Genomic DNA, 20,356 nt, shown 5'->3' on the forward strand with positions numbered 1-20,356 from the left:
GGTGGACATGGTAATGGCTCAGCAGACTCGGGTCCACAGAGCTGTTCGACTACAACCCAACATACCACCTCCCCATACACCCTTTCGTTTAAACTTCTGGCCTGCGAGTGATTTTCTCATTTAGTTCCACCTCGGTTCAGACACTCTGATTTCCGATGGGCTCCTCGACAACCTCTCCTGTCACAGCAGTGCGTAAACCTGCACTCACCCTCCGACTTCTGACAGGTGCCTCGATTCCATTTATGACAGGGATCATCCCTTCCTCCCGCTCCTTCTCTCCGATTCGCTCTGCCCCCGACATTAGATGAGGATGAGGCGGAATTGGAACCAATGCCAAAGGAGGTGAGGAAGGTCGTTTGTAAGTGCTCAAATTGGGGTTTAATCAGTGAGGCATAAGTTTCACTACATGGCCACTTGGTTTCTGACTGAACGGTCGAATTCAATGACTTGGGAGTGTAGCTGGATTTCCATTGCATGGAACAATTGGCTAAGGTAGGTGTTATACTGAATGAATTCATCTCGACACTGGGGGAAAACAAATGAGATGGCCTCAATATACATCAAGAAGGCAATGTTGTGATCTGACAATGTTTTGATCCCTCCCGAGGATTTTGATACCCTGAGTGCAAGTTCGATTTCATCATCAATGACGTGTGTCTTCTTGGGATCCAGCTCGGTCATATGGGCCGAGTCGAGGACTTTCCCAAGGTTGACGTATTTCCACTTAACGATGTTGAGTCATTCACTTGGAGGGAAAGGCAGACATCCTGGGGTTGATAGGATGTTGCTGACAATGCCTTTGGGATCGGCAACGAAATTGTCGAGTTGCTGGTATGTTTCTCTGATATCCTCAGGTAGAGTGGCAAGCGCTGATGAGCATTTGTGGGCCCAGGGAAACTTTCTGGTGTCAATGGTTTTTGAACGCTTTGAACTGGGCTCATCCTCATCCTCTGAAGAAGAACCGGTTCTTGATCCCCTCTTTCCAGCTTCACTCTCTTCTCCAAAGTGACTTCCCCTATCCGATCTATCAACTTCCTCTTGCTCGGAAGACTCATCGTGTTGATGTCCTCGATCCAAGGCTCGAGCCCTTGAGTTGTCGATGTCATTGAGCATCCCGATGAACACTTCGAGTGCTTCATCAAGACTGTGCCTGTTTCCGATAGCGGAGGAAGAAAGGAGAAGTTCTCTGATTTTGAGGATGATGGTAGCTTTACCGGATTGTTGCATTCGATATCTGTTAATGAGCTCGCTGCATTGCTGGACGCAACTAAGGTCAAATGGACCCTCTGAAACTTGCTCTGTCAACATTGCAGTTTGAGTGGTTTCTCCATTTTCAGACATGAAGAAAGCTTGTAAGAGTTTGTGATGTAACGAAGTTATTAAGTGCTCTAAATATGCTAGTAATGCAACGGTAAAGGTCAGAAAGAGGGCCTGACACTAAATACTGACTGTCCAGCATACCTAGCAAGGTGATGGTAAAGGTCAGAAAGAGGGCAGGCCTCTATTGCCGACGAGTCACCTGCTAAGTAAGCTCATACTCTGCGATAGGAGCAACTGAGACCTAAGGCTAGGTCCAGACATGTGAAATAGAAGCACACCAGTTACGGCTACCAACAACCGGCGCAGAATTCATGCCCACCGAAGTGGAAATATTTGAGACAAACTCAAACAAATAAAGGTCAACGTCGTTCGCAACGACGCAAGGAAAACCTGCGACCCATTAGCTTAGTATAAAATAAATTACACCCAACAAATGGTCCTTCACGTGCACGACCATTTTGGCGTCACGTGAGACCAAAAATGGTCCATCCCTTCGCATGGCGAAGTTGCCTTTTACACCTGCGGTAAAATGAGGCAATAAAACTGACTTAGCATGTACAAGAGGCTTGTATTAAATGTACTTAGGTGTACAGTGATGTTTTACCATTGAAATATGAGAGATACAGGAGACACATATAAGACTTTAGACTTGTAGTGATCATGATTAATCTATGCGATAACTTCGATTCATCTCTCGAAGTTAACGAAGCGAAGCGAAGTCACTTCACTTCGACTGCAACAAGGCTACTACTAAGTCGGGTTCTGATCAGGACACTATTTACTTGCGGCCTCCTGACTTCTGCTGGCTTTTAATGACCTTCTTGACAATCTTTGCCTCCTCTACAAGGAATGCTCGTAGAATTCTATTCACACAGTTTAGATAAAAAAAAAAAAGATGAGGCGATTTAGGAACGCACCGCGACTTGACACAGTCTCCGCATCGCGAGCCACCATAGGCCCTGCACACAGTCTTTTGGCGCTTTGAAATCGTTGCATATTGGCGGGGGCGGAGAGCAGGGACCTATAACCACATACAAAGAATCAAAGTCAAATTCCATCCAACAGTTTATTCAAAAGAGACATACACCAGGAAGACCAATACCGCAATCACCGCATTTCGGCTGAGTAGCAAGTTTCTTGAGGTGGTGGTATACGAGTTTTCCACCTGGGGTCTTTACGATGCGTCTGCGGCTTGAGGTGGTGTTGTAGGGTTGACGTTTTCGGAGGGTGACGCGTTGAGCCATTTGGGGAGCTGTTGATAGGGTTTCGTTAGTGAATGCTGTCAAGGCTTTCTTTTCCGATTTTGCTGGCGACTTCCTCGTGGACTCACATTATTTGAGCCTGTGTCAGTATTAACATCATTTTGTGGTTAGATAGCGATGAGACGTACCTTGAAGAGAGGTCTTGAGGTCGTTTGGGCCGCTTCAATACACCAGTTCCAACGGAGGGTTGTGGCTGATTGCTGATATACAGTACCTCGGCAATCTCCGGCTGGTCTGCATTGGCGCCAAGTCACAGTGCTTCCAGCAATGTCACGGTGCGGAGTTACTTGCAGTCATTCGCGATTCAAGTAGTAGGTGCGGTACATACTAAGCTAAGCCCCACTACTACTCGTTAAAATGCCCGCAAAGACGGTGATTTCATCCTGCACACCAGCCTCGTAGCATTCACAGCCCTCTTTCTACCCCAGACATCTCTCTTACTCTGGTCATCGCTCGCAGATTACGACCATCCAGAAACACAATTTAAAGACGCACTGACAGATAACCCGGTCGTCACGCTCGCTTGGATCATCATAGGACTGGTAGTTCTTCAAGTATGGTGGGCGGGCTGGATCAGGCATTGGTGTTTCGAGCGATCAGATTAAATTGGATAGATATCAGTTCGATCGGGGGAAATTCTCGGTGTGTCTGCTTCCTCGTAGTTCGAATTCAAATTTCACATCTTCTCTTAGAAATTAGGAAGAGCGGCTGTCTTCACTTCATGTATAGCCTTGGTGTTTTACCAACTATAGTATTGTTTGGTGCACCGTCTGCAAGGTAAACGATTGATGCATCCCATGAAATTTGTGCTGATCGTATTATGGAAAGTCACATCCCTCATACATTCTTGCTGGCAATCGTTCTAGCACTACTATCCACATTCGCACCAGCTTATGCAATGGGCCACCCCTCCTTCTCTTCCGACACTTCGTCCTTCATCACCAGACTTAACTGGACACGTTTATTCGCCGAGCTTTCGTGGGTTAATTCGACTTTTTCCCGCTCCATTATACATAGCCTCGTCGTAAATGAAGCTAGGAAACTTGCTGGCGGTGATGCGCATGTGGCCTTCTTTCACTCCATCCATAAACGGCCTGATACAAAGTCTACTAAGCAATGTATTGGAAGAGCTTTGCAACTTACTGTAGGTCCGCATCAAATTCCTCAAGGCGCCGCATGGGGCACAGAAGTCTTGCAGTTTGAGGGTGGTTCCATCCATAAGGTCCTGTCGTAACTACGCCTACCGTGACAGCGTGATGACAGCGTTACCGATCATGGAATTTAGTCGTTCGTCGTACAATCACTGCGGAAACGAGAATTTAGCTCTACAGGGTTAAGGTAGAAGTAGCGATGGTAAATATACCATAACCAGAGAATGCCCAAAATGACAGGCACACAAGCTCCAACCATCGAAAGGCGCTCTGAGAACTGCACGATGACCCAAAGCCGATTGTACACCAACAGCCTGGTCTATCGTGCGTCACTTTCACCGATTGCCCTAGTGTCCATGGCTGTAGCCTGCCTCAACAAGCTGGCTTTCTATTCACATAACAGACAATGGCACGCTTCACGGTCGTGTGATCTAAGCCATTCGCATCTCAGGTTACCATCGTTCCCAGTGTATTTCGTAGCTCAAAGGCTTATCTCCACGCATCTGGAAAATTCGGTCTCGTCTTCTGTAAGGGTGGAATTGATATGGGTGAAAGGAGATATGCCTCGCGTCCATACTATGCACCAAGGTGACATAAAGCCAAGACACGCACCTTTTAATGTCCACCACGGTGCTACCCTAATGCAGATGGAACGTCTTCTCGGTGCTAGTTATCGAGTGCGTGCATACTAGGCGGAAGCTTGGGGACATCATTGTAGAGGCCTGCTGGCGCTCGGCCTTCCACTCCGGGTGTGCTTCCTTCGCCACGTTTTCTTATCATCTGTCGTCGAATGTTAATGGCCGTTAAACTTGCCTGTTTGTCGAGTGGACGTACAAAAAGCAGCTCAACTATTACATTTGAAGGGTGTTTTTAATTGATGAAAGAGTGAAATCGTGTTATGAAGCGATGGTCGAACCTAGTCTTGGAATGGCATTCGGTCAACCCACGACGGCAACGTTGAAAATCGCTTCCCCGTCACTAACTCCACTCTCTCCTTGAAGTCAACAGCGTACTTAAGCGAGCCCCAATATCAATTCAGTACAGTCCTTCTCTCGATCCAAAAATTACAATGCCTAGAGTCCAACAAATTTGCTGCAGTAAGTCCTTTGGTGGCCCATCTCCTATCACTGCTCGTCGCTCATTTATCACGTCCAGTCGGTGCTGGATACGTCGGTAAGCTGCTGCTTCACAGCATCGCCGATCGCTTTGAATACCTTGAGTTTACATCTGCTTTGCAGGCGGTCCAACCTGCGCCGTGATCGCACTAAAATGCCCTCACATTCGTGTTACCATCGTTGATTTAAATCAAGCCCGCATCAATGCCTGGAACTCTCCAGACTTCAACCTGCCCATATATGAGCCTGGTCTGGAGGATGTCGTTCGCCAGGCTCGCGGACGCAATCTCTTCTTCAGCACCGATGTCGATAAAGGCATCCGGGACGCAGACCTCATTTTCGTATCCGTGAACACTCCAACCAAAAAGAGCGGTGTCGGTGCTGGCTTTGCTGCAGACTTGAAGTCAGTTTTCGATTTTTTCCCCTTCACTGCATCTGTCCTCCCCTTATATGGCCGTGTGCTGATGAACTGTATCTCAGCTACGTCGAGCTCGCCACTCGGCGCATCGCAGCTACGGCGACGTCATCAAAGATCGTCGTCGAGAAATCTACCGTACCTTGCAGAACTGCGGAGTCGATGCGCACCATACTCGATGCCAACAGCAAGCCCAACGCACGCTTCGATATTCTCTCCAACCCTGAGTTCCTCGCTGAGGGAACCGCCATCGATGATCTCTTTGCTCCTGATCGCGTGCTCATCGGCTCTTTGCAGACACCGGAGGGCAAAGAGGCCTGTGCGGCGCTCTCCGAAGTTTATCAGAATTGGGTACCGTGAGTGTATCCATTACATTGCGGAGCCTGATGATGTGCTGACCGACTATACAGCAAAGAAAGGATTTTGACTGTCGGCCTGTGGTCTTCTGAGCTCTCGAAGTTGGCTGCGAACGCCATGCTTGCGCAGCGCATCAGCTCCATCAACGCCCTTTCCGCCATCTGTGAAGCCACAGGCGCCAACATCGCCGAGGTCGCTCACTCAATCGGACAGGACTCACGCATTGGCCCGAAATTCCTTCGTGCATCCGTTGGTTTCGGAGGTAGCTGCTTCCAGAAGGATATTCTCAACCTCGTCTACCTATCAGAGAGTCTCAATCTCAAGGAAGTAGCTGATTACTGGAGACAGGTCGTAACGATGAACGAATACCAGAAGAAGAGGTTCAGTAAGCGGGTTGTGGATACACTGTTCAACACTATTACTGGCAAGGTTCGTAATTTTTCCGCGCATCTATCCAATCGATTTTGATTTATTTTAGCGCATTGCTGTTCTTGGCTTTGCCTTCAAGGCTGATACGGGTGACACCCGTGAGTCAGCTGCCATCACGCTTATCCACAACTTCCTGCAGGAAAACGCTTTCGTCAATATCTACGATCCTCAAGTGGAGTCGGATCAAATATGGGCAGACCTCAACGAGGCTAATCCTTGCATGACCCTTGCAACGGGTAAGCCACAATTTTTTGCATGACACGTTGACAACTCATATTAGCCAAGTTCAACGCCAAGCTTTTATCTGCTCTTCTGCATTGGAAGCCTGCAAGAATGCTGATGCAGTCATTATCGCGACTGAGTGGGCCGAATTCAAGACGATTGACTGGCAAGCTGTGTACGAGGGTATGAACAAGCCTGCATTTGTCTTTGATGGGCGGTTGCTCGTGGATGCAGACAAGCTCAGGTCGATCGGCTTCAAGGTGGGTTATTGAACCAGGTGTCCACCCGAATAGCAGTTCATTTACTGATGGGAATGCCGTTCTCTTCAGGTGACTGTCATCGGCCGTGGAGAACGCCTCTAGATCCACCTTGACCCACTTTGTTTCATCATCCCCAGAAAGGATATATCATCCATCGGACGGTTCGCCCGCTTAGCTTCTTACGGATAGAGTGCTAATATCTTTTGTACTTCAATACCCTTTGTTCTCCTGAGTTGTACTGTTCAGGCCTCAGGATGTACTTTTCTGCATACTAAATACAGAAACATGAACATTTGGGAATGGAATCTCATATAATGAATCTCATTTTCTCTTTTCTGATTCCATTGTTTATTACAGATGTGGTAGCTTGGACCATGTAACAGGGGCAAGTTATTATCTGATGGTTTCAGTATACCTGATAGGTTAGATCCAGTATCCCCAGTTATCCTGCCGCAGCCTGGATTGTCAATATCCTCCAGGAGATTGGTATTTCGAACGAGGCTGATAAGAATCATGATACATACGGCAGGACACTGATAGCACGAGCAGTAGACGTATAAATAATGACGATATCGATATCAAGTACATCGCAAAACTCAAAACAGTATCATTACAAGTCTGATCAAATAAATGTAAACTTGACGCTTTAAAGATCGAATCATGGCATGCTATAAGAAAAACCCTTAAGCAGTATAACGCAGATCTGAGAACGAAACAACACGACACGAGAGGCACGGCTATGAAAGAAGAAGAAAACGGTCTGATGGGCATGAAATAAATAGAGGAAACTTCTGATTGTTCGGAAGGCCACGTATTTGGCCCTTAAGCACCAGTCACTGATACTCCTTGATCAGGAGGTGCAGTTCTACTACGATCTGGAACGGTGTCTCGCACCATTCGGCTTGTGTCCGATGATAACGAAATCAGGCCACAGCGGGCACTGCACAAGCCTGTTGTATCTGCTGTATCCACGAGCATGTGACAACATCTTAGTTAAACGACGGAAACTTGGCGATGGTCATCAGCCGATGTTTCCCCAAATGGATGAAGTCGGATAATGCTGTATCGGCCGAGGATGCGGCGGCGGCGGCAAAGGCACTGCAGGGGAGAGGTTGAATCCACCCTGTTGAAAGTGCAGCCCCGATTGTGGTGGAAGAGCAGCGGGAGCGATCTCCGTATTCAAGTACAGTGACTCCTGTGGGTACGCAAATGATTGATGACTCACTGCATTTAATGCAGTCTGATATGAAGGCGAGCTCTGAATCGTACCAGCCGAGTGGCGATGCCCAGGACCGGATGATCGTGAGGCGGAGTGACTTGTGTGAATGTTTGATGGATCGTGCGTAAACTCAAAGGAAGATGACCACGGGGAATGTGACTGTGCAAAAGAAGACATGGGCTGAAGTCGGTTAGCGGAGTGTATAGCTCGGTTGCTTGGGGTCGATATATTGTGCTCGACGCTGTAAGCAGGCAAGGCCTGGTTGGTTAATAACGCAGGTCTAGGACTGAGATTTGGTAGGTTCTGATCAAGAGTCGTTGACCATATAGAAGGTGGAGCGTTCGAAGGCCCGGAGCCGAAAAGAAATTGAGACGGAGGTGCGATGGACTGACGGCGGGGAGATCGTGCAGTATCACCACCAGCTTTAGAGAAACTGTTTAATAAATCCTGTGCTGTCGTTCCTGTGAAGGTAGAAGGTGGCGATATCGGGGCCGCACGACCTGGGGACGTAACAGAGGTTGCACAGGGATTGATGAAGTTGCCGTGAAGCATGTTTGATGGCAATACAGGCGTCGTTGGCAGAGCCAATACTGCTCCCGGCGGCGAAGTGGAAGCCCTAGAAATCACATCAGACACATGGAAACGAAACAAGCATTATTTGACCTTGGATCCCAAACTACAGTGTCATCACCCTGTTCTTCATCTTCATCTTGTGACTCGGCGTTGAGTACAGTTCTGAAGGCATCTTCAACCGGGTCATCGTTATCAGTACGTCCTGTGTCGGTTACAGCATCGTCCTCCGCACACATCTCCAGTGGCATCATGTCAAAAAGATCAGGACATGGGACTACAGGCATGATAGGCGTCCTTACAGCCTCCGCACTGATTGCCTTTGCCTGAGACCCAGCTTCAGGTGAAGTGACAGTAATTTCAAGCACAGACTCAAAAGTATCACCCTGCAAGTGGATCGGAGAATCCTACAGTAAGGTAAATCCAATTGATTCAAAGGCAGAGCAATCGTTCCTCACTGGTGATTCCGCGAGATTCTTGAGATCTTTGAGCAAATCAGATATCCTCATTAATTGTTCTTCGTTTGGATGAACGTCCTCGCGGCCCTGCAGCCCAGTGACGGCCAATCCATTCCCCCTGCGCACATCAGCATCCGCGATCATGGGAGTATCGCCAATCATGAGGCTCCGCAATGGAAGAAAGCCCTTAAGGTCGATGTCTTCTTCCAGCGGAGAGAGCAACGAAGGTAGCTTCTCTATTGGGAATAGCTTGTATAGGGTGTTGTAAAAACGTAAGAAATGCCGCCAAAAGACCGGCATGTCTGGAACGAATACCCCTGGAGTTTCCTCGGCGTGGCTTGACCCCGCAGGGGGTGTGGCATGCGCCACATATTTGAGATTTGCTAATAACCACTTGCTCGCGACACGCAATGCGGGTAGAGTGCGCCTGAATGCTGCAGTGATACGCTGCGCAAGGTCGTTCTCAGCTGCATCTTCTGGTGGAAGGTCAAGTTCTTCAGCGCCTATCTCCAGGAGAGATTGGTGAATGGCAAGAACATGCTTCAAAATCTGGGATTCGACGATAGCTGGGTCAGGGATCCCTCCGGACCTCCTATTCGAAGGTGGAGATGTGTCCCGGATCATGCGATGTTTCCACAATGCTCCCTCTGAGAGAACAACGACCTTGGTCACGGTATCAATAGGAAGAACACGCTCTGAAACAAGAGCCGTGAAATCCTTGACGACATCTGCTGCATGCACAATTGGATTTAACCTTGATCTAAAAACAGCACGGAATTATTCATCCCGACAGCTAAAATTATCGATCGAATCCAATCACTCACTTATCTGAACCTAATCGCCATAATGCATGCAATAGCACAACTCTCTCCTTAAAGGACTCGACTCTCAAGCGTGGTGGTAAATCACCAATATCAGGGGCCATTTGTACCCCTTCCCGTGTCCTCTTGGCATGCTGATCAAGCGATTTATTGAGAATTTTCTTGACATTCTCGGATGCAGTGTCATAAGGCTGACGAACGCAAAGCGCTCTATAGTAATGGAGAAGCGAGCTGAACATGTCATTCTGATAGAAAGCGAGAATGGCCAGCTGATGTGATGGATTGCCCTCCGAAGGGACCAAAAGGCGCGCTTGTTGGTAGCACTGGACAGCTTTGTCGTAGTTCCTGGCGCGTGGTATTGAATCAAAGCCCAGAGCGCCGCCTCTTCTGTTGCGGCCGCCCCGCCTAGCTGGCACTGTGCCGTCTTCCTGACCAGCTCGCGGACGCCCTCCACCTTCGTTGTAAAGCTCCCGATATCGCGCCATGTCACCTAAACATACTATCGCCTTGCTAAGAATCGCAAGGCTGGTTTCACGTTCGGCAGAGTTCGTGGGAGAGGGCGTATTGCCTTCAAGAGGAAATTGAAATTGGTTGCGACCGAAACTGGAGTTTGGGACACCTTCGTGTCCCCCAATGGAGCCATTGGGAGTACCAAGGTCATCTGGAATCGCGATGTTCAAGACAGAGAGTGTATGTTGTGCTTCGTGAAGTGCAAAGGACCGCTGGTATCGAGCTACCAGTTGTGTCCAAAATTTCTCTTCTTCAGCAAGAAACTGGCGGAAACGTTGCATCAATTTGCGATACTCCACCGGGCCATGATTACTCTGCCTGGGCTGATGGCGAGGCGCGGATTGCAGCGTTCGATCGAGAGTTGCGACACTCTGCTTGTAGTTAGAAATAAATTGATAAGATGTCTGCATCCAAAGATGAGTTTCCGCATCTTTAGATTCCTTGGCATATGGCTCGACGAATAATAAGCGAAGATACAGACGTCGGAGACTGCGGACACTGTTAGGGAAACCCGTCAAAAAGGATTTTGGGACACAAGTACCTCTTCCTTTGAAACTCAACCTCTTTATCCCATGGAAAATGAGCTTTGAGAAGTTCTTTCAGACTTTGGTGTATTGATTTTGCCTCACTAAGTTGAGGATCAGTTAGGAATCAAGGAAGTTGAAGATAGCAGCCAGCACCTTGTAAGCTGGAAGGCAGAATCGGTCATTGTATATAGCGTGAGCGCGTTTAGGCGGAATATGTGTCCATTTTTTTCTACTTTCACGGACGTCGAAGACAAAATTCAGCGCTCAAAAGTCGTCTGCGATGATGAGCGACCGTGAGACAAACTGGCTGCTCACATAAGTTGGTAGACATAACCTTGATTAAATTTAGAGTACTACCGTGAGTTCACTAAGGGTTTGACCCTGCTAACTTCAGGTTTCACCTTGCTCCGTGGTACGTAGTTTTATTTTCTGCACCTCCGGTTTATTGCGAACGCACTAGAGTTTGGAAGCTTACAGGATGATGTTGAAATATTCATGTTATCATGAAAGGGCCGGCCGCTTTAAAAGTTTAGCGACCAGTGACTCGGATACTAAAGCTGTGTACAACTCGCAAGTCACCGTGATACTCAGTTGAGAATTCCTAAATCCTTTTGTTCTTTATTCTGATTCACGCCTTGGAAGCGCATCGGAAGAGCTAGCACACGCATACATCGAGCGAGTCATCAGGATTGATGCGTTTATAATTGGACTTGTGATGACTGAGCACTGAGGGTCCAAGTACAGTGAGCACGGTGATTTGGAAAGCATCGCAACAATTCGTTGTGCATGCCGACACGGTTGCGTTAGCGGAAGATTCAATAGAGGCGAGGTCTCGCTTAGTCTCATAACACTTGGAATTGAACAAATTCTTTGTAGGTGGAACAAACGCTATAATAATTGGACTGATTTGATGCAGCGAGCTGTAGAGCAGGGTGGTATAGGCAGCATAGTTGATTCACTAGCTTTGAGGCAATTGGCTGACTAGTTATCTCACGTGATGATGTTTATATCTGAGCGAGGCGTAGATCCGGCGTAGTTTGACATTCATGTCCACTTGGATATACGCCACCAGTGGGTCTAGAATGGGTTGAAGTTTCTTATCTAGTAAGTCCCGCGTTTGTATGGACTCATCTCCGATTGTGCTCGACCCTCGGTTCCATGAGCCTTCAAGGAGGCTAAATTGCAGGATTAAGCGCCTTGATGGGAGAATACGTTTGTGCTGACTGCGGTAAGCTGTCTTTCCTCACGATCAAAAAATGATTGACGCCGACCCAGATTATTTATACTCAGAACATCTTGTCACAAGTACCTTCACACACATGATCCCAAGGAATCTCAGGAGTACCTGCGTCGCCATCTGCGTGCGTAGGGGGACGTGCCTTGAACAAAAGCATATAGTAAGACTGGAAGCGGACAAACAGCTTCCTCCAGGGGAGATTCTCACATCCCGCACTTTCGCTTCAGCTTGATTCGATTCGGACCATCCACAAATCAATCTGACGGATCGAAGACGCTTGAGGGTATGGTTTGGTAAAGTTGTTACTCTTGCGCCATCGCATTTTGCTTAAGCTTGTGTTCGTGCCCTGGAATCTTTCAATAAGACTTTTTCGGGATAGATTAAGCAACCAATCTTGGATGTGAGTTCATGTTACATGTCCACTAAAGTGTAGTGCTGAGACATCTTATTCTTGCATGCTTGAACGGGTTTAATCAGATTGTCAATAGAACACGTTAATTCAATTATAAAAGCTTCAAGTACAATGCAGCGTGTCTCTCCCACCATTAACCCTAACTCGAAAAGGACCCGCCGTTCTCCTCGACCCCCGCACTAGCCATTTGTCACAGCCAATTCACTTACTTCCGTACCCGTCCTGCTCCCGATGCCCCCGTTCTACGAAGTGGCTGTCGCTCGTTTTGGGCAATCATCCTCGATAGCCAAATGGGTAATCGTTGTCGTATTCACACCATCTAGCCATTCATTGGTATATCAAATTGCCGGCTCGCCTGTTGACTACAGCCTCGAAGCACCGCAATCAGTCACACTCAAAGATGGGGAGAATGGTTATTTGGGGAGGGCACCTATAGGATTGGTGGACTCCGAGAATCTACATCTGCTCCACAGCACGCTCGCATCTACTCCCGTCATTCGAGGAGATGCCTCCTGGAGCAGCCACAATTGGGTTATGGAGGGTATAGCTGCTCTTCGCAGGGTACAGGGATATCATATCGACAAGCATGTGTCAATGCAGTGGATATCGGAAAAGCTAGGAGGAAAGTAACTCGGGCCACTGGTGACCGAGGGAGAGCCCGCTTGCCGACATCAAGATCTTTGGGTGGACAGGGATAACTATATCGGGGACATTAAGGGCAAAATACATATAGAGGTGGAATGATAAGTGTATTTTGGGACACCGTGACTGTATCATTGCAGCAGATTGTACTCCTGTCACAAGTATTCCAGTAAAGCTTACCATCTTCGTTAACGGAGGCGCATACCTTTGACTATTAGCTTCGTGCAATTATGTAGGATATGCAATGTGTTGATCATGACTGGGACTGTACATCATATCTTCGCAAGCGGTGCGAATCAGAAGTGCACTGGCAAACGCTGTCGTTGCTTGACATAAAAATAGACTTTGTAAGCCCATCGACATTTGTGGCCCCGAAGAATAAATAACGACACCTATAGCGTTTCACTTGCCGAAAATACTCACGTCCGGGCAAACCTGGATCCCATGTAAACACGTAATGATATCTTGTATGATATACCAAAAATTTGATGACGAGACAACATAGAGACCGTGTTTACAACGGCTTCACATACGACATGCGTCGCAAATCGAGGCCGCTATGATTTAGTGTTCAAGCAAGCGAGGGAGCATATCGGCAACAGAAGCTGAAGCCCTCGTTAAAGGATCAATCTACAGGAGAAAAAAACCACTCACTACATTTGCTTCGCTTAGTAAAAGTAATCATTACCACCGAAGTTCTCGTCATTTGCACAATTCGAAAGCTCACGTCAGAATTGACTGTCAACTTCCCATGGTTTCTTCCGCACCAAAGCTATGGAAGTGCTGGGAGGAGCGTCCTGGAAGGAAGTTATAACCGTGTATATCATGTCTAATTATGCGACAAACTTACATTAAGCATTTCAGGGATGACTTTGTTATTGGGTATGTTATCGGTCTTTCCCTGTTCTATCAACATCGTCAACTCAGCGAACGTCAGCAAACGAGTTTCGCCGTCTCTGGAGTTCGAGGAAGGAGGTGATAAATCCGTGGTCGCAGTGAGATTTTGGGAGTTTACAGTATTCTGATGGGATCGAACATCCTCTACGGTCAGGTTTTGGCCCGCCACTCTGTTGAAATAAAATAGCTGCGTTCGGAGGATGGTTTCGACCCTCTCAGCATCAGTCTTGCCGCTCAATGCACTGTGCGCAAGTAGGTCCGCTAGCCCTTGCTTGCCTCGTAATTTTAGGAAAAGATGTATATTTCTCAGCAAGCAAGCACCTACTTGATAAACTTCATCCGAGGAGAATGGAAAGGTAAAGAAACTGCGCAACGCAGTTTCTTTCCCACCAGTCTCATTAATATCAGACTGTGATGGGGTTTGTTCTGAGAAATTTGTTCCGTCCCTGTGGAGCAAGTGAGTGTCGTAAAAGCAAGGGTGTCATCGTGAGCTTCACATGGCAAAAATAAATTTATGGAGCAAGGTGTATCGGTCTCCGAGAAAATCAAGAGTTGATCAAGAGATGCTAATCACTGGATGTCGATGAGATGTCTGAGACTGGGTCACTCACTGGGAAGCGACTGAAGGCATTATTACATAACACACTTTCCCCGACTCGGACGGACCCCGTGACGTGTAGCGGATCGGGTTGTATTAGAACACGACTGTGACAACCTTTCTCTTTCCACTGCAATAATGTCTTCAGGAATCTCTAAAATCACAACTGAGCGAAACCAGCGTACTTTGCTGGAGTTAGTAATGCACTCAGGGAACGGTAATGCTATTTTTCAGAAATTTCTCCGAGGCCCGTCATGAACTCATTACTATCCAAGACATTTGTGCAGATTGTAAGTCGCGGAACCCGCGATGGGCTTCTTACAGCCTGGGCATTTTCATATGGTATGTATGGCATGCAATTTAATTGCGTACTCGCAGACGTTTATCAGATGCAGTGTCAACTGCGCGAGCATCCATCGCAAGCTTGGTACTCATATCACGAAAGTGTGCGTCAGAAAAACACATAATTCAACTTTCAATTATTAACTGGCAATTCTGCACAGAAAGAGCATTACCCTAGATGCATGGACAAAGGAACAAGTCGAAGTAGGCATCTTCGTATCTGCTGACATGAGAAATTAAGCTCGGAGAAATTCTCTTCCTTGTTCACAGGTCATGAAGCAAACCGGAAATATCAAATCAAACGCCTTGTACAACCCTGACGAAGCCCGCCACCCCCCACCTACCAACATGATGGAGGCCGAACGAGATAGCGAAATCGAGAAGTTTATCCGAGGTCCGCGAGCCTTCTTCAAATTTGTCTTTATATGTCTGATGTCTTATCACAGCCAAGTACGAGTTTAAGTGGTTCATGAACTGTAAACCTTCCAAATTCGTTTCCCCTACTCGTCCGTATCCCAATGCTGCGACTACACGGCCGAAGTCAACTCCTGCGACCGACCCTGTCTCATTTAAACGCAAGTCCTCTCCTATTCCTCCCCCAGTTCCTGCCAAAAATGTCACCAGTGGGAGTACTGGAGTGTCTAATTTTCTTCCTGGCGCATTATCTCCACGATCTACACCTGTGCAACCCGCGAGATCCATATCTCATCCATTGCCTACACTCACTTCCTCCGCGCCGACTCAGAAGCTATCTGGGAGTGAAATTTGGGGTGATCTAATTTCATTACAAGGCCCTTCGCAATCGTCTTCTCTTCCATTACAGTACCAGTCGCAAAACCCCGATTTCTTATCGCTTTCTTCCCAGCCCCACTCTACGTCCCTTGCCCAGACAACTCTTGACGTCTCGCCCACTCTGTTCTCGACTTTCCAGACATCCCACATGATGCCCTCGTCGATGCCATCGATGAGGAATACCACTTCAGTTACACCCATACATTCCGTAGCTGCTAGTGCGACCACGATCGCAGGTCCACAGACTCCGTTCCAACATCAATTTTCGGGCTATCCACCTTCTAACAATCTCAACTCGTTTCCTCCACAGATGAGTGCCGAGGTTTCAAGCGGGACACCAGCTATGGCACCCCCTCCTCAGCAGAATTATCTCGCTCAATCGTTCAGACAACCCTCTCAGCCGATGCTTGGTCATATACAAGACTCTAGTTTCATGTATGCACAACCCCAATCACAAGTATTTCAACAACAGTACTCCCCACAGCCGCCGTTTCCTGCTACACCAGCATTTGTAGCGCAGCAGCAGCCGTTTATGAATAACACATCTTTTGGAGGGTGGCAGGGTATGCATGGCAATTTTTAATGAATAGTTAAACAGGGGACTCTAGATCTCGCTTGGATTCAAACTCTTAATATCCCTACGCCCTTGCGATATAAATATGTTTAGTTGCACTTTCATACTCATTCAAAGCGTGGATTCTTTCACTGGCACATTTTGTATTAGGTATGTTTCCGAAACGTTCTGCATGTAGCCCGATTACAGTCCCGCATGCCATGTCATATACTGCAGTTCATCATTAGGCCCAACGACGGCGATATCTTCGCTGAAGCTTGAAACCGGTTTGGATTCTTTAACCTGTATGCTTATTCCTAGTTTCCCTCCTTGATCATTGTTGCACTGAATACGCACTCTGGTAAGGAAGATCTAACTGTGGACAACAGACTTGGAGGCCCCTCATGATCATCCTGTGTTGGTGCTTCTGATGCCCATTAATTTGATTACACCAACCTCGGTGATGCTCTAATTTCTTGCTCTAGGGCACTCTAACCCTACCCCGGAGTTATATGCAAAAGTTTTTCTTTCAGCACGTGTGTACGTATTCTCCCGATTATTGACATGTCAAAGATCGGTGGTTATTGATTTATCGACAGGTAGACTGAGACCAGGTTTTATACAGAGGGGATTACAACAGCGAATACTACAATGCTCTGCTAAAAATGGCTGATACACACCAGGCAGACAATGAAAATTCGGAGGCTTGGAAGAGGGGATTGTGATACTCCTTGTGGCATGCGGCACAGCGAGATGCCAGGGGCAGCCTAGCTGTTTTATTGTCCCTGACAGGGCCTGACTCGCGCTTGTTAACAGCGAGGTGGCATGCATATGTTACCGCGGTGCCGGACAAGACAGGAAGCCCAGAAGTTGGTGGAGAGCGATAATATTGCTTCCATTGGCTCACGTTTCATCAAGATACAGGGTCTTTCAAACTCTGGTGGACCCGTCATTCATACCTGAAACAGGTGAGCAGCTTTTACTTGAATTCTTCACGATTTTATATTGATCCCTTTCTTAAGCGACCTGTCTGCGTTACTCGTCTTTCGTCTTTCGTTGACCCTTGCTACGGCAGGAAGTAGAAAAAATGTAGCGAGTAACCAGAGCCGATGGCAGCTTCTGAGAGAAATTATCAATAATACTCCCAGAGGCCGATGCGATGCGAAACAGGGACTTGGCCAAAGGCAGATTTTCTGTAAACTGTGCTATGTAGTGCATCGCTCATGAAGCAGCGGTGGGCTCGGGCTCCTTCCACTGCAAACTCTCGCCGTGCTTTTTATCAAGCTTTCGTTCAACCACTGGATCTACTTCATGTTCTAGTCTTCTGCATAAATGGTTTGTTTCTGGATATGTGTACCATATAAATCGTACAATTTCTTGCTGTATGTAATAATGAGTTGTGTGGCGGTGCGATAAGATTTTAATTTGGAAAAATAGCTCATTTCTGATTGCTCGTATATTCGTGCACAACGACAGCCTGGAAGGTAGTCTTCGATTGCACGATGGCCAGTACGTCCCTCCCTCCAGGAACTGCACCCGTAAAACGAGAGTACGTTTTTCCGGCTTTTCACTGCCTTTGAAATGGTTCACCGTTCGCAGATTCCTGTTGTCCCCTGCTGCTCTTCCTGCGGTTGATGATGATGCAGCAGAAGGTTCAACAGCTAACACCGGAACATCACGTGTGGATCTGGCAAATACTGATGCAAGAGGCACGGGTGGCCGCAAAAAGTGGACCAAGGCGCAAAAGAAGGAAAAGCGTGGTGCCAATAAAGGCCGCAAGTTTGGCAAGGTACATGATCAACTTGAGCTATGCTGGAGAGTCGCGAACGGGAAAATATGCGAGCATGGAGATGAGTTCGTATATGTTGCTCTATCACCTCTCCGGATGCCTCTTATGCTATGTAGATGTCGCTTCACGCATGACATTGATGCGTATATGGCAGCAAAACCAAGGGATATTCGGTTTCCTTCAATTACGACGATATCAGATATCCCTCCTTTTATCATGGGCACGGAGGAAGATGGTTCTGTGGCCGACGATAATGTTTCTTCTCTCGACAAACATACATCATGTCCCTCCTTTGCAGAATCGGGATTCTGTCGTTTAGGACTCAAGTGTCGTTTTCTAGGAGCTCACGCTAAGCTTGATGTTAACGGGGCAATAACGCTCGTCGAAGATGAGCAGACGATGGCCCAGACAGCGCTGAGCGCCACAGAACTCAATTTTGTTAGTGCAGACACCTTGAAACTACTTAGATCCAAGAAGGTTAGATTATCATGTCTACCCTCAGACACCATCCTACCCACCTTTTTGATCGCTATTTGCGTTACAGTATCCTGTGCCAATAAGCGACGCATACCTAAAAGAATTGGAGGCTGCTAAAGAAGATCCCAATGGACCGGAAGATGTAGCTGTCGGTGAAGATAACGTGGCCATGAATGATCCTCAATCTATTTTGTCAGAACTCGTTACAAAACGCACTGGAAATTCTGATCCCAGTGCTCAGGCTGATACTCCAGATGTTCGGATCCGCGTACAAGAGAAACGAAGGCTGGGCTGGAGTGGTAAAACGTGTATGAGAGTCTCTTCGGAATGGATGGAAACAAATTAACCAAACGCTTATGTTCAGATCTCGCGCCGTTAACAACGGTCGGCAACTTGGTACGAATGTCACTGCCCGAACAATATATCAATTAACCAAGTTCTTAGCCATTCAGACGCCTATGTATGACACTCGGAGCGGATATAACATGTGGAGAAAGTGCGTTATTATTTTTTGTCATTTTTCTCCTCTCATTCGCATAATCTCCCACGTCGTTCAATTTCGTGCAATAATATTGCAATCATCATCCAGTGGGCCTTGCGACCTCATTTCTCACCGCTTCTGCGTCCGAATTCTCGCTCGTTCGGCGGCATCCATCGGAGACCATCTTTGGAATTCAGCTTGCGGGAAATAAACCCAGCACATTAGTCCCAACTGCCGAAGTCCTCGGACGCGAATTTGGTGATGCAGGAGGTATAGACTTCGTTGATGTGAACTGTGGATGTCCGATCGATCTTGTTTTCAAAAGCGGAAGCGGGAGTGCTTGTGAGTTCTCTGGAATGGGGTCTCCCTGAAGCATACATAATAAATTTAATTTGATCCGTAGTACTGGATGCACCAGCGAAACTCGGCAAAATTGTCACCGGGATGTCCAGGGCGTTGGGCGAAATCCCGGTAACAATAAAGCTACGGACAGGTGTCAAGGATGGTCGTAACAATGCACATAAGATTATGCCGCGCGCTGCCACGGATTGGGGGATTGGTTGCATCACAGTGCGTCGCCATGATTTTATCTTGATACCTTGTCGGTTCATGCGATAGAAAATAGCTACATGGCCGCACCCGCCAGCAACGGTATACGAAATTGGCTGATTGGGAGTACATAAAACAATGCGTTGACGCTGTACGGGCTCGAGAGGAAGATGAGGGCTGTAAGTTCCATCCACCTCTCCTGCCTTTACCATCTGACGGTTTCTGGTTTTCACGCAACATCTACGGTACATCCATCCAGTATCTCCGATTCCCATTTTCGGTGGTGGCGATTGCTTCTCATCGCATGATTACTGGACCAATGTTTCATCCACTGGCGTTGATGGAGTTATGATTGGACGGGGAGCACTCATCAAACCATGGATTTTCACGGAAGTCAAGGAGCACCGAGAATGGGATATCAGCTCGAGGGAGCGATTGCAATTAATTGGCAAGGTAACCTTCAGTTTCCTTCCTCATATATCCACCTTGGCTCATATCTTCAAATAGTTCAGTGAATTTGGATTGAGGTTTGCCTTCTGTTCACTTTATCGACAATAACTGGTTAAGTCTGCATCACCAGTCACTTTGGTACAGACACAACAGGCTGTGAACACGACTCGCCGATTCCTCTGTGAAGCACTTTCATTTCAATACCGTTACGTCCCTATCGGGTTACTCGAACGACTCCCAGCCAAGATCAACGATCGAGCACCAACATTCAAAGGAAGAGATGAATTAGGCACGTGTTTTATCGGTCTTGTGGAGACTGGAAATTGATATTTATAACGAGTAGAAACACTCCTTGCAAGTCCGAATAGCAAGGATTGGGTCAGGATCTCAGAAATGTTCCTTGGTCCTGCACCCGAGTCGTGGTCATTTACACCAAAGCACAAGAGCAATGCGCACGGTGAGGAGAGCCAGGGCTGATGATTTTTCGTAGGACAAAGTCCC

The 20,356-nt window shown here is 47.4% G+C and overlaps 9 protein-coding genes across 9 annotated transcripts; 5 read left to right on the forward strand and 4 right to left on the reverse strand.

Moving 5' to 3' along the window:
• Positions 1-402: 402 nt before the first annotated feature.
• Positions 403-735, reverse strand: EDB93DRAFT_1075025 (uncharacterized protein; the record flags this gene model as incomplete). Its single annotated transcript, XM_041445137.1, has 1 exon — positions 403-735. A coding segment is annotated over one exon (333 nt), but the record flags the coding sequence as incomplete, so codon positions are not given.
• Positions 736-1,868: 1,133 nt separating this feature from the next.
• EDB93DRAFT_1115728 (ribosomal protein L34Ae) lies at positions 1,869-2,827 on the reverse strand. The gene is made up of 5 exons (XM_041448296.1): positions 2,711-2,827; positions 2,651-2,661; positions 2,406-2,572; positions 2,238-2,341; positions 1,869-2,183 (listed from the first exon to the last, which is right to left on the reverse strand). Exons 3-5 carry the CDS (start codon positions 2,562-2,564, stop codon positions 2,099-2,101), a joined length of 348 nt encoding a protein of 115 aa, XP_041313174.1. The 5' UTR covers positions 2,565-2,572; positions 2,651-2,661; positions 2,711-2,827; the 3' UTR covers positions 1,869-2,098.
• Positions 2,828-2,848: 21 nt separating this feature from the next.
• On the forward strand, positions 2,849-4,260 carry EDB93DRAFT_1115730 (uncharacterized protein). Its single transcript, XM_041448297.1, has 3 exons — positions 2,849-3,224; positions 3,275-3,359; positions 3,411-4,260. The coding sequence occupies exons 2-3, from the start codon at positions 3,304-3,306 to the stop codon at positions 3,814-3,816; spliced, it is 462 nt and encodes a 153-aa protein (XP_041313175.1). The 5' UTR covers positions 2,849-3,224; positions 3,275-3,303; the 3' UTR covers positions 3,817-4,260.
• A 542-nt stretch (positions 4,261-4,802) lies between these two features.
• EDB93DRAFT_1275377 (UDP-glucose/GDP-mannose dehydrogenase family, NAD binding domain-containing protein) lies at positions 4,803-6,815 on the forward strand (the record flags this gene model as incomplete). Its single annotated transcript, XM_041454397.1, has 8 exons — positions 4,803-4,830; positions 4,889-4,906; positions 4,972-5,251; positions 5,329-5,619; positions 5,674-6,049; positions 6,099-6,285; positions 6,335-6,531; positions 6,601-6,815. 8 exons carry the CDS (start codon positions 4,803-4,805, stop codon positions 6,631-6,633), a joined length of 1,410 nt encoding a protein of 469 aa, XP_041313176.1. The 3' UTR covers positions 6,634-6,815.
• Positions 6,816-7,427: 612 nt separating this feature from the next.
• On the reverse strand, positions 7,428-11,061 carry EDB93DRAFT_288595 (uncharacterized protein). Its single transcript, XM_041455981.1, has 7 exons — positions 10,994-11,061; positions 10,790-10,943; positions 10,651-10,737; positions 9,603-10,598; positions 8,779-9,538; positions 8,414-8,727; positions 7,428-8,366 (listed from the first exon to the last, which is right to left on the reverse strand). Exons 2-7 carry the CDS (start codon positions 10,816-10,818, stop codon positions 7,553-7,555), a joined length of 3,000 nt encoding a protein of 999 aa, XP_041313177.1. The 5' UTR covers positions 10,819-10,943; positions 10,994-11,061; the 3' UTR covers positions 7,428-7,552.
• Positions 11,062-12,516: 1,455 nt separating this feature from the next.
• Positions 12,517-12,915, forward strand: EDB93DRAFT_1245238 (uncharacterized protein; the record flags this gene model as incomplete). The annotated part of the gene is made up of 1 exon (XM_041452294.1): positions 12,517-12,915. One exon carries the CDS (start codon positions 12,517-12,519, stop codon positions 12,913-12,915), a length of 399 nt encoding a protein of 132 aa, XP_041313178.1.
• A 740-nt stretch (positions 12,916-13,655) lies between these two features.
• EDB93DRAFT_1075020 (uncharacterized protein) lies at positions 13,656-14,212 on the reverse strand (the record flags this gene model as incomplete). Its single annotated transcript, XM_041445135.1, has 3 exons — positions 13,656-13,724; positions 13,778-14,095; positions 14,150-14,212. Coding segments are annotated over 3 exons (450 nt in total), but the record flags the coding sequence as incomplete, so codon positions are not given.
• Positions 14,213-14,519: 307 nt separating this feature from the next.
• EDB93DRAFT_1115785 (uncharacterized protein) lies at positions 14,520-16,459 on the forward strand. Its single transcript, XM_041448298.1, has 6 exons — positions 14,520-14,639; positions 14,698-14,764; positions 14,818-14,868; positions 14,926-14,968; positions 15,035-15,158; positions 15,211-16,459. Exons 1-6 carry the CDS (start codon positions 14,561-14,563, stop codon positions 16,137-16,139), a joined length of 1,293 nt encoding a protein of 430 aa, XP_041313180.1. The 5' UTR covers positions 14,520-14,560; the 3' UTR covers positions 16,140-16,459.
• Positions 16,460-17,611: 1,152 nt separating this feature from the next.
• EDB93DRAFT_1237564 (uncharacterized protein) lies at positions 17,612-20,332 on the forward strand (the record flags this gene model as incomplete). The annotated part of the gene is made up of 12 exons (XM_041451429.1): positions 17,612-17,658; positions 17,709-17,963; positions 18,015-18,375; positions 18,443-18,683; positions 18,740-18,771; positions 18,820-18,871; positions 18,965-19,198; positions 19,260-19,426; positions 19,482-19,584; positions 19,665-19,858; positions 20,009-20,144; positions 20,199-20,332. 12 exons carry the CDS (start codon positions 17,612-17,614, stop codon positions 20,330-20,332), a joined length of 1,956 nt encoding a protein of 651 aa, XP_041313181.1.
• Between the last annotated feature and the right edge of the window lie 24 nt (positions 20,333-20,356).

This window comes from Suillus bovinus (assembly GCF_016758785.1).
Source record: "Suillus bovinus strain UH-Sbo-P2 chromosome Unknown EDB93scaffold_2, whole genome shotgun sequence".
Lineage (NCBI taxonomy): Eukaryota > Fungi > Basidiomycota > Agaricomycetes > Boletales > Suillaceae > Suillus > Suillus bovinus.

Excerpts from the sequence above, each read along its gene's own strand:
- EDB93DRAFT_1115785 (XM_041448298.1), top strand. The coding sequence starts at position 14,561 with ATGTCTTCAGGAATCTCTAAAATCACAACTGAGCGAAACCAGCGTACT. Across the intron at positions 14,765-14,817 it reads AGCCTGGGCATTTTCATATG|TGTCAACTGCGCGAGCATCC; the intron begins GTATGTATGGCA and ends TATCAGATGCAG. Across the intron at positions 15,159-15,210 it reads AATCGAGAAGTTTATCCGAG|CCAAGTACGAGTTTAAGTGG; the intron begins GTCCGCGAGCCT and ends GTCTTATCACAG.
- EDB93DRAFT_1115730 (XM_041448297.1), top strand. The coding sequence starts at position 3,304 with ATGTATAGCCTTGGTGTTTTACCAACTATAGTATTGTTTGGTGCACCG. Across the intron at positions 3,360-3,410 it reads TTTGGTGCACCGTCTGCAAG|TCACATCCCTCATACATTCT; the intron begins GTAAACGATTGA and ends TATTATGGAAAG.
- EDB93DRAFT_1115728 (XM_041448296.1), bottom strand. The coding sequence starts at position 2,564 with ATGGCTCAACGCGTCACCCTCCGAAAACGTCAACCCTACAACACCACC. Across the intron at positions 2,342-2,405 it reads GCGGTATTGGTCTTCCTGGT|GTCCCTGCTCTCCGCCCCCG; the intron begins GTATGTCTCTTT and ends ATGTGGTTATAG. Across the intron at positions 2,184-2,237 it reads GGAGACTGTGTCAAGTCGCG|AATTCTACGAGCATTCCTTG; the intron begins GTGCGTTCCTAA and ends CTGTGTGAATAG.
- EDB93DRAFT_288595 (XM_041455981.1), bottom strand. The coding sequence starts at position 10,818 with ATGACCGATTCTGCCTTCCAGCTTACAAG. Across the intron at positions 10,738-10,789 it reads TCTGCCTTCCAGCTTACAAG|TGAGGCAAAATCAATACACC; the intron begins GTGCTGGCTGCT and ends TCCTCAACTTAG. Across the intron at positions 8,728-8,778 it reads AGAATCTCGCGGAATCACCA|GATTCTCCGATCCACTTGCA; the intron begins GTGAGGAACGAT and ends ACCTTACTGTAG.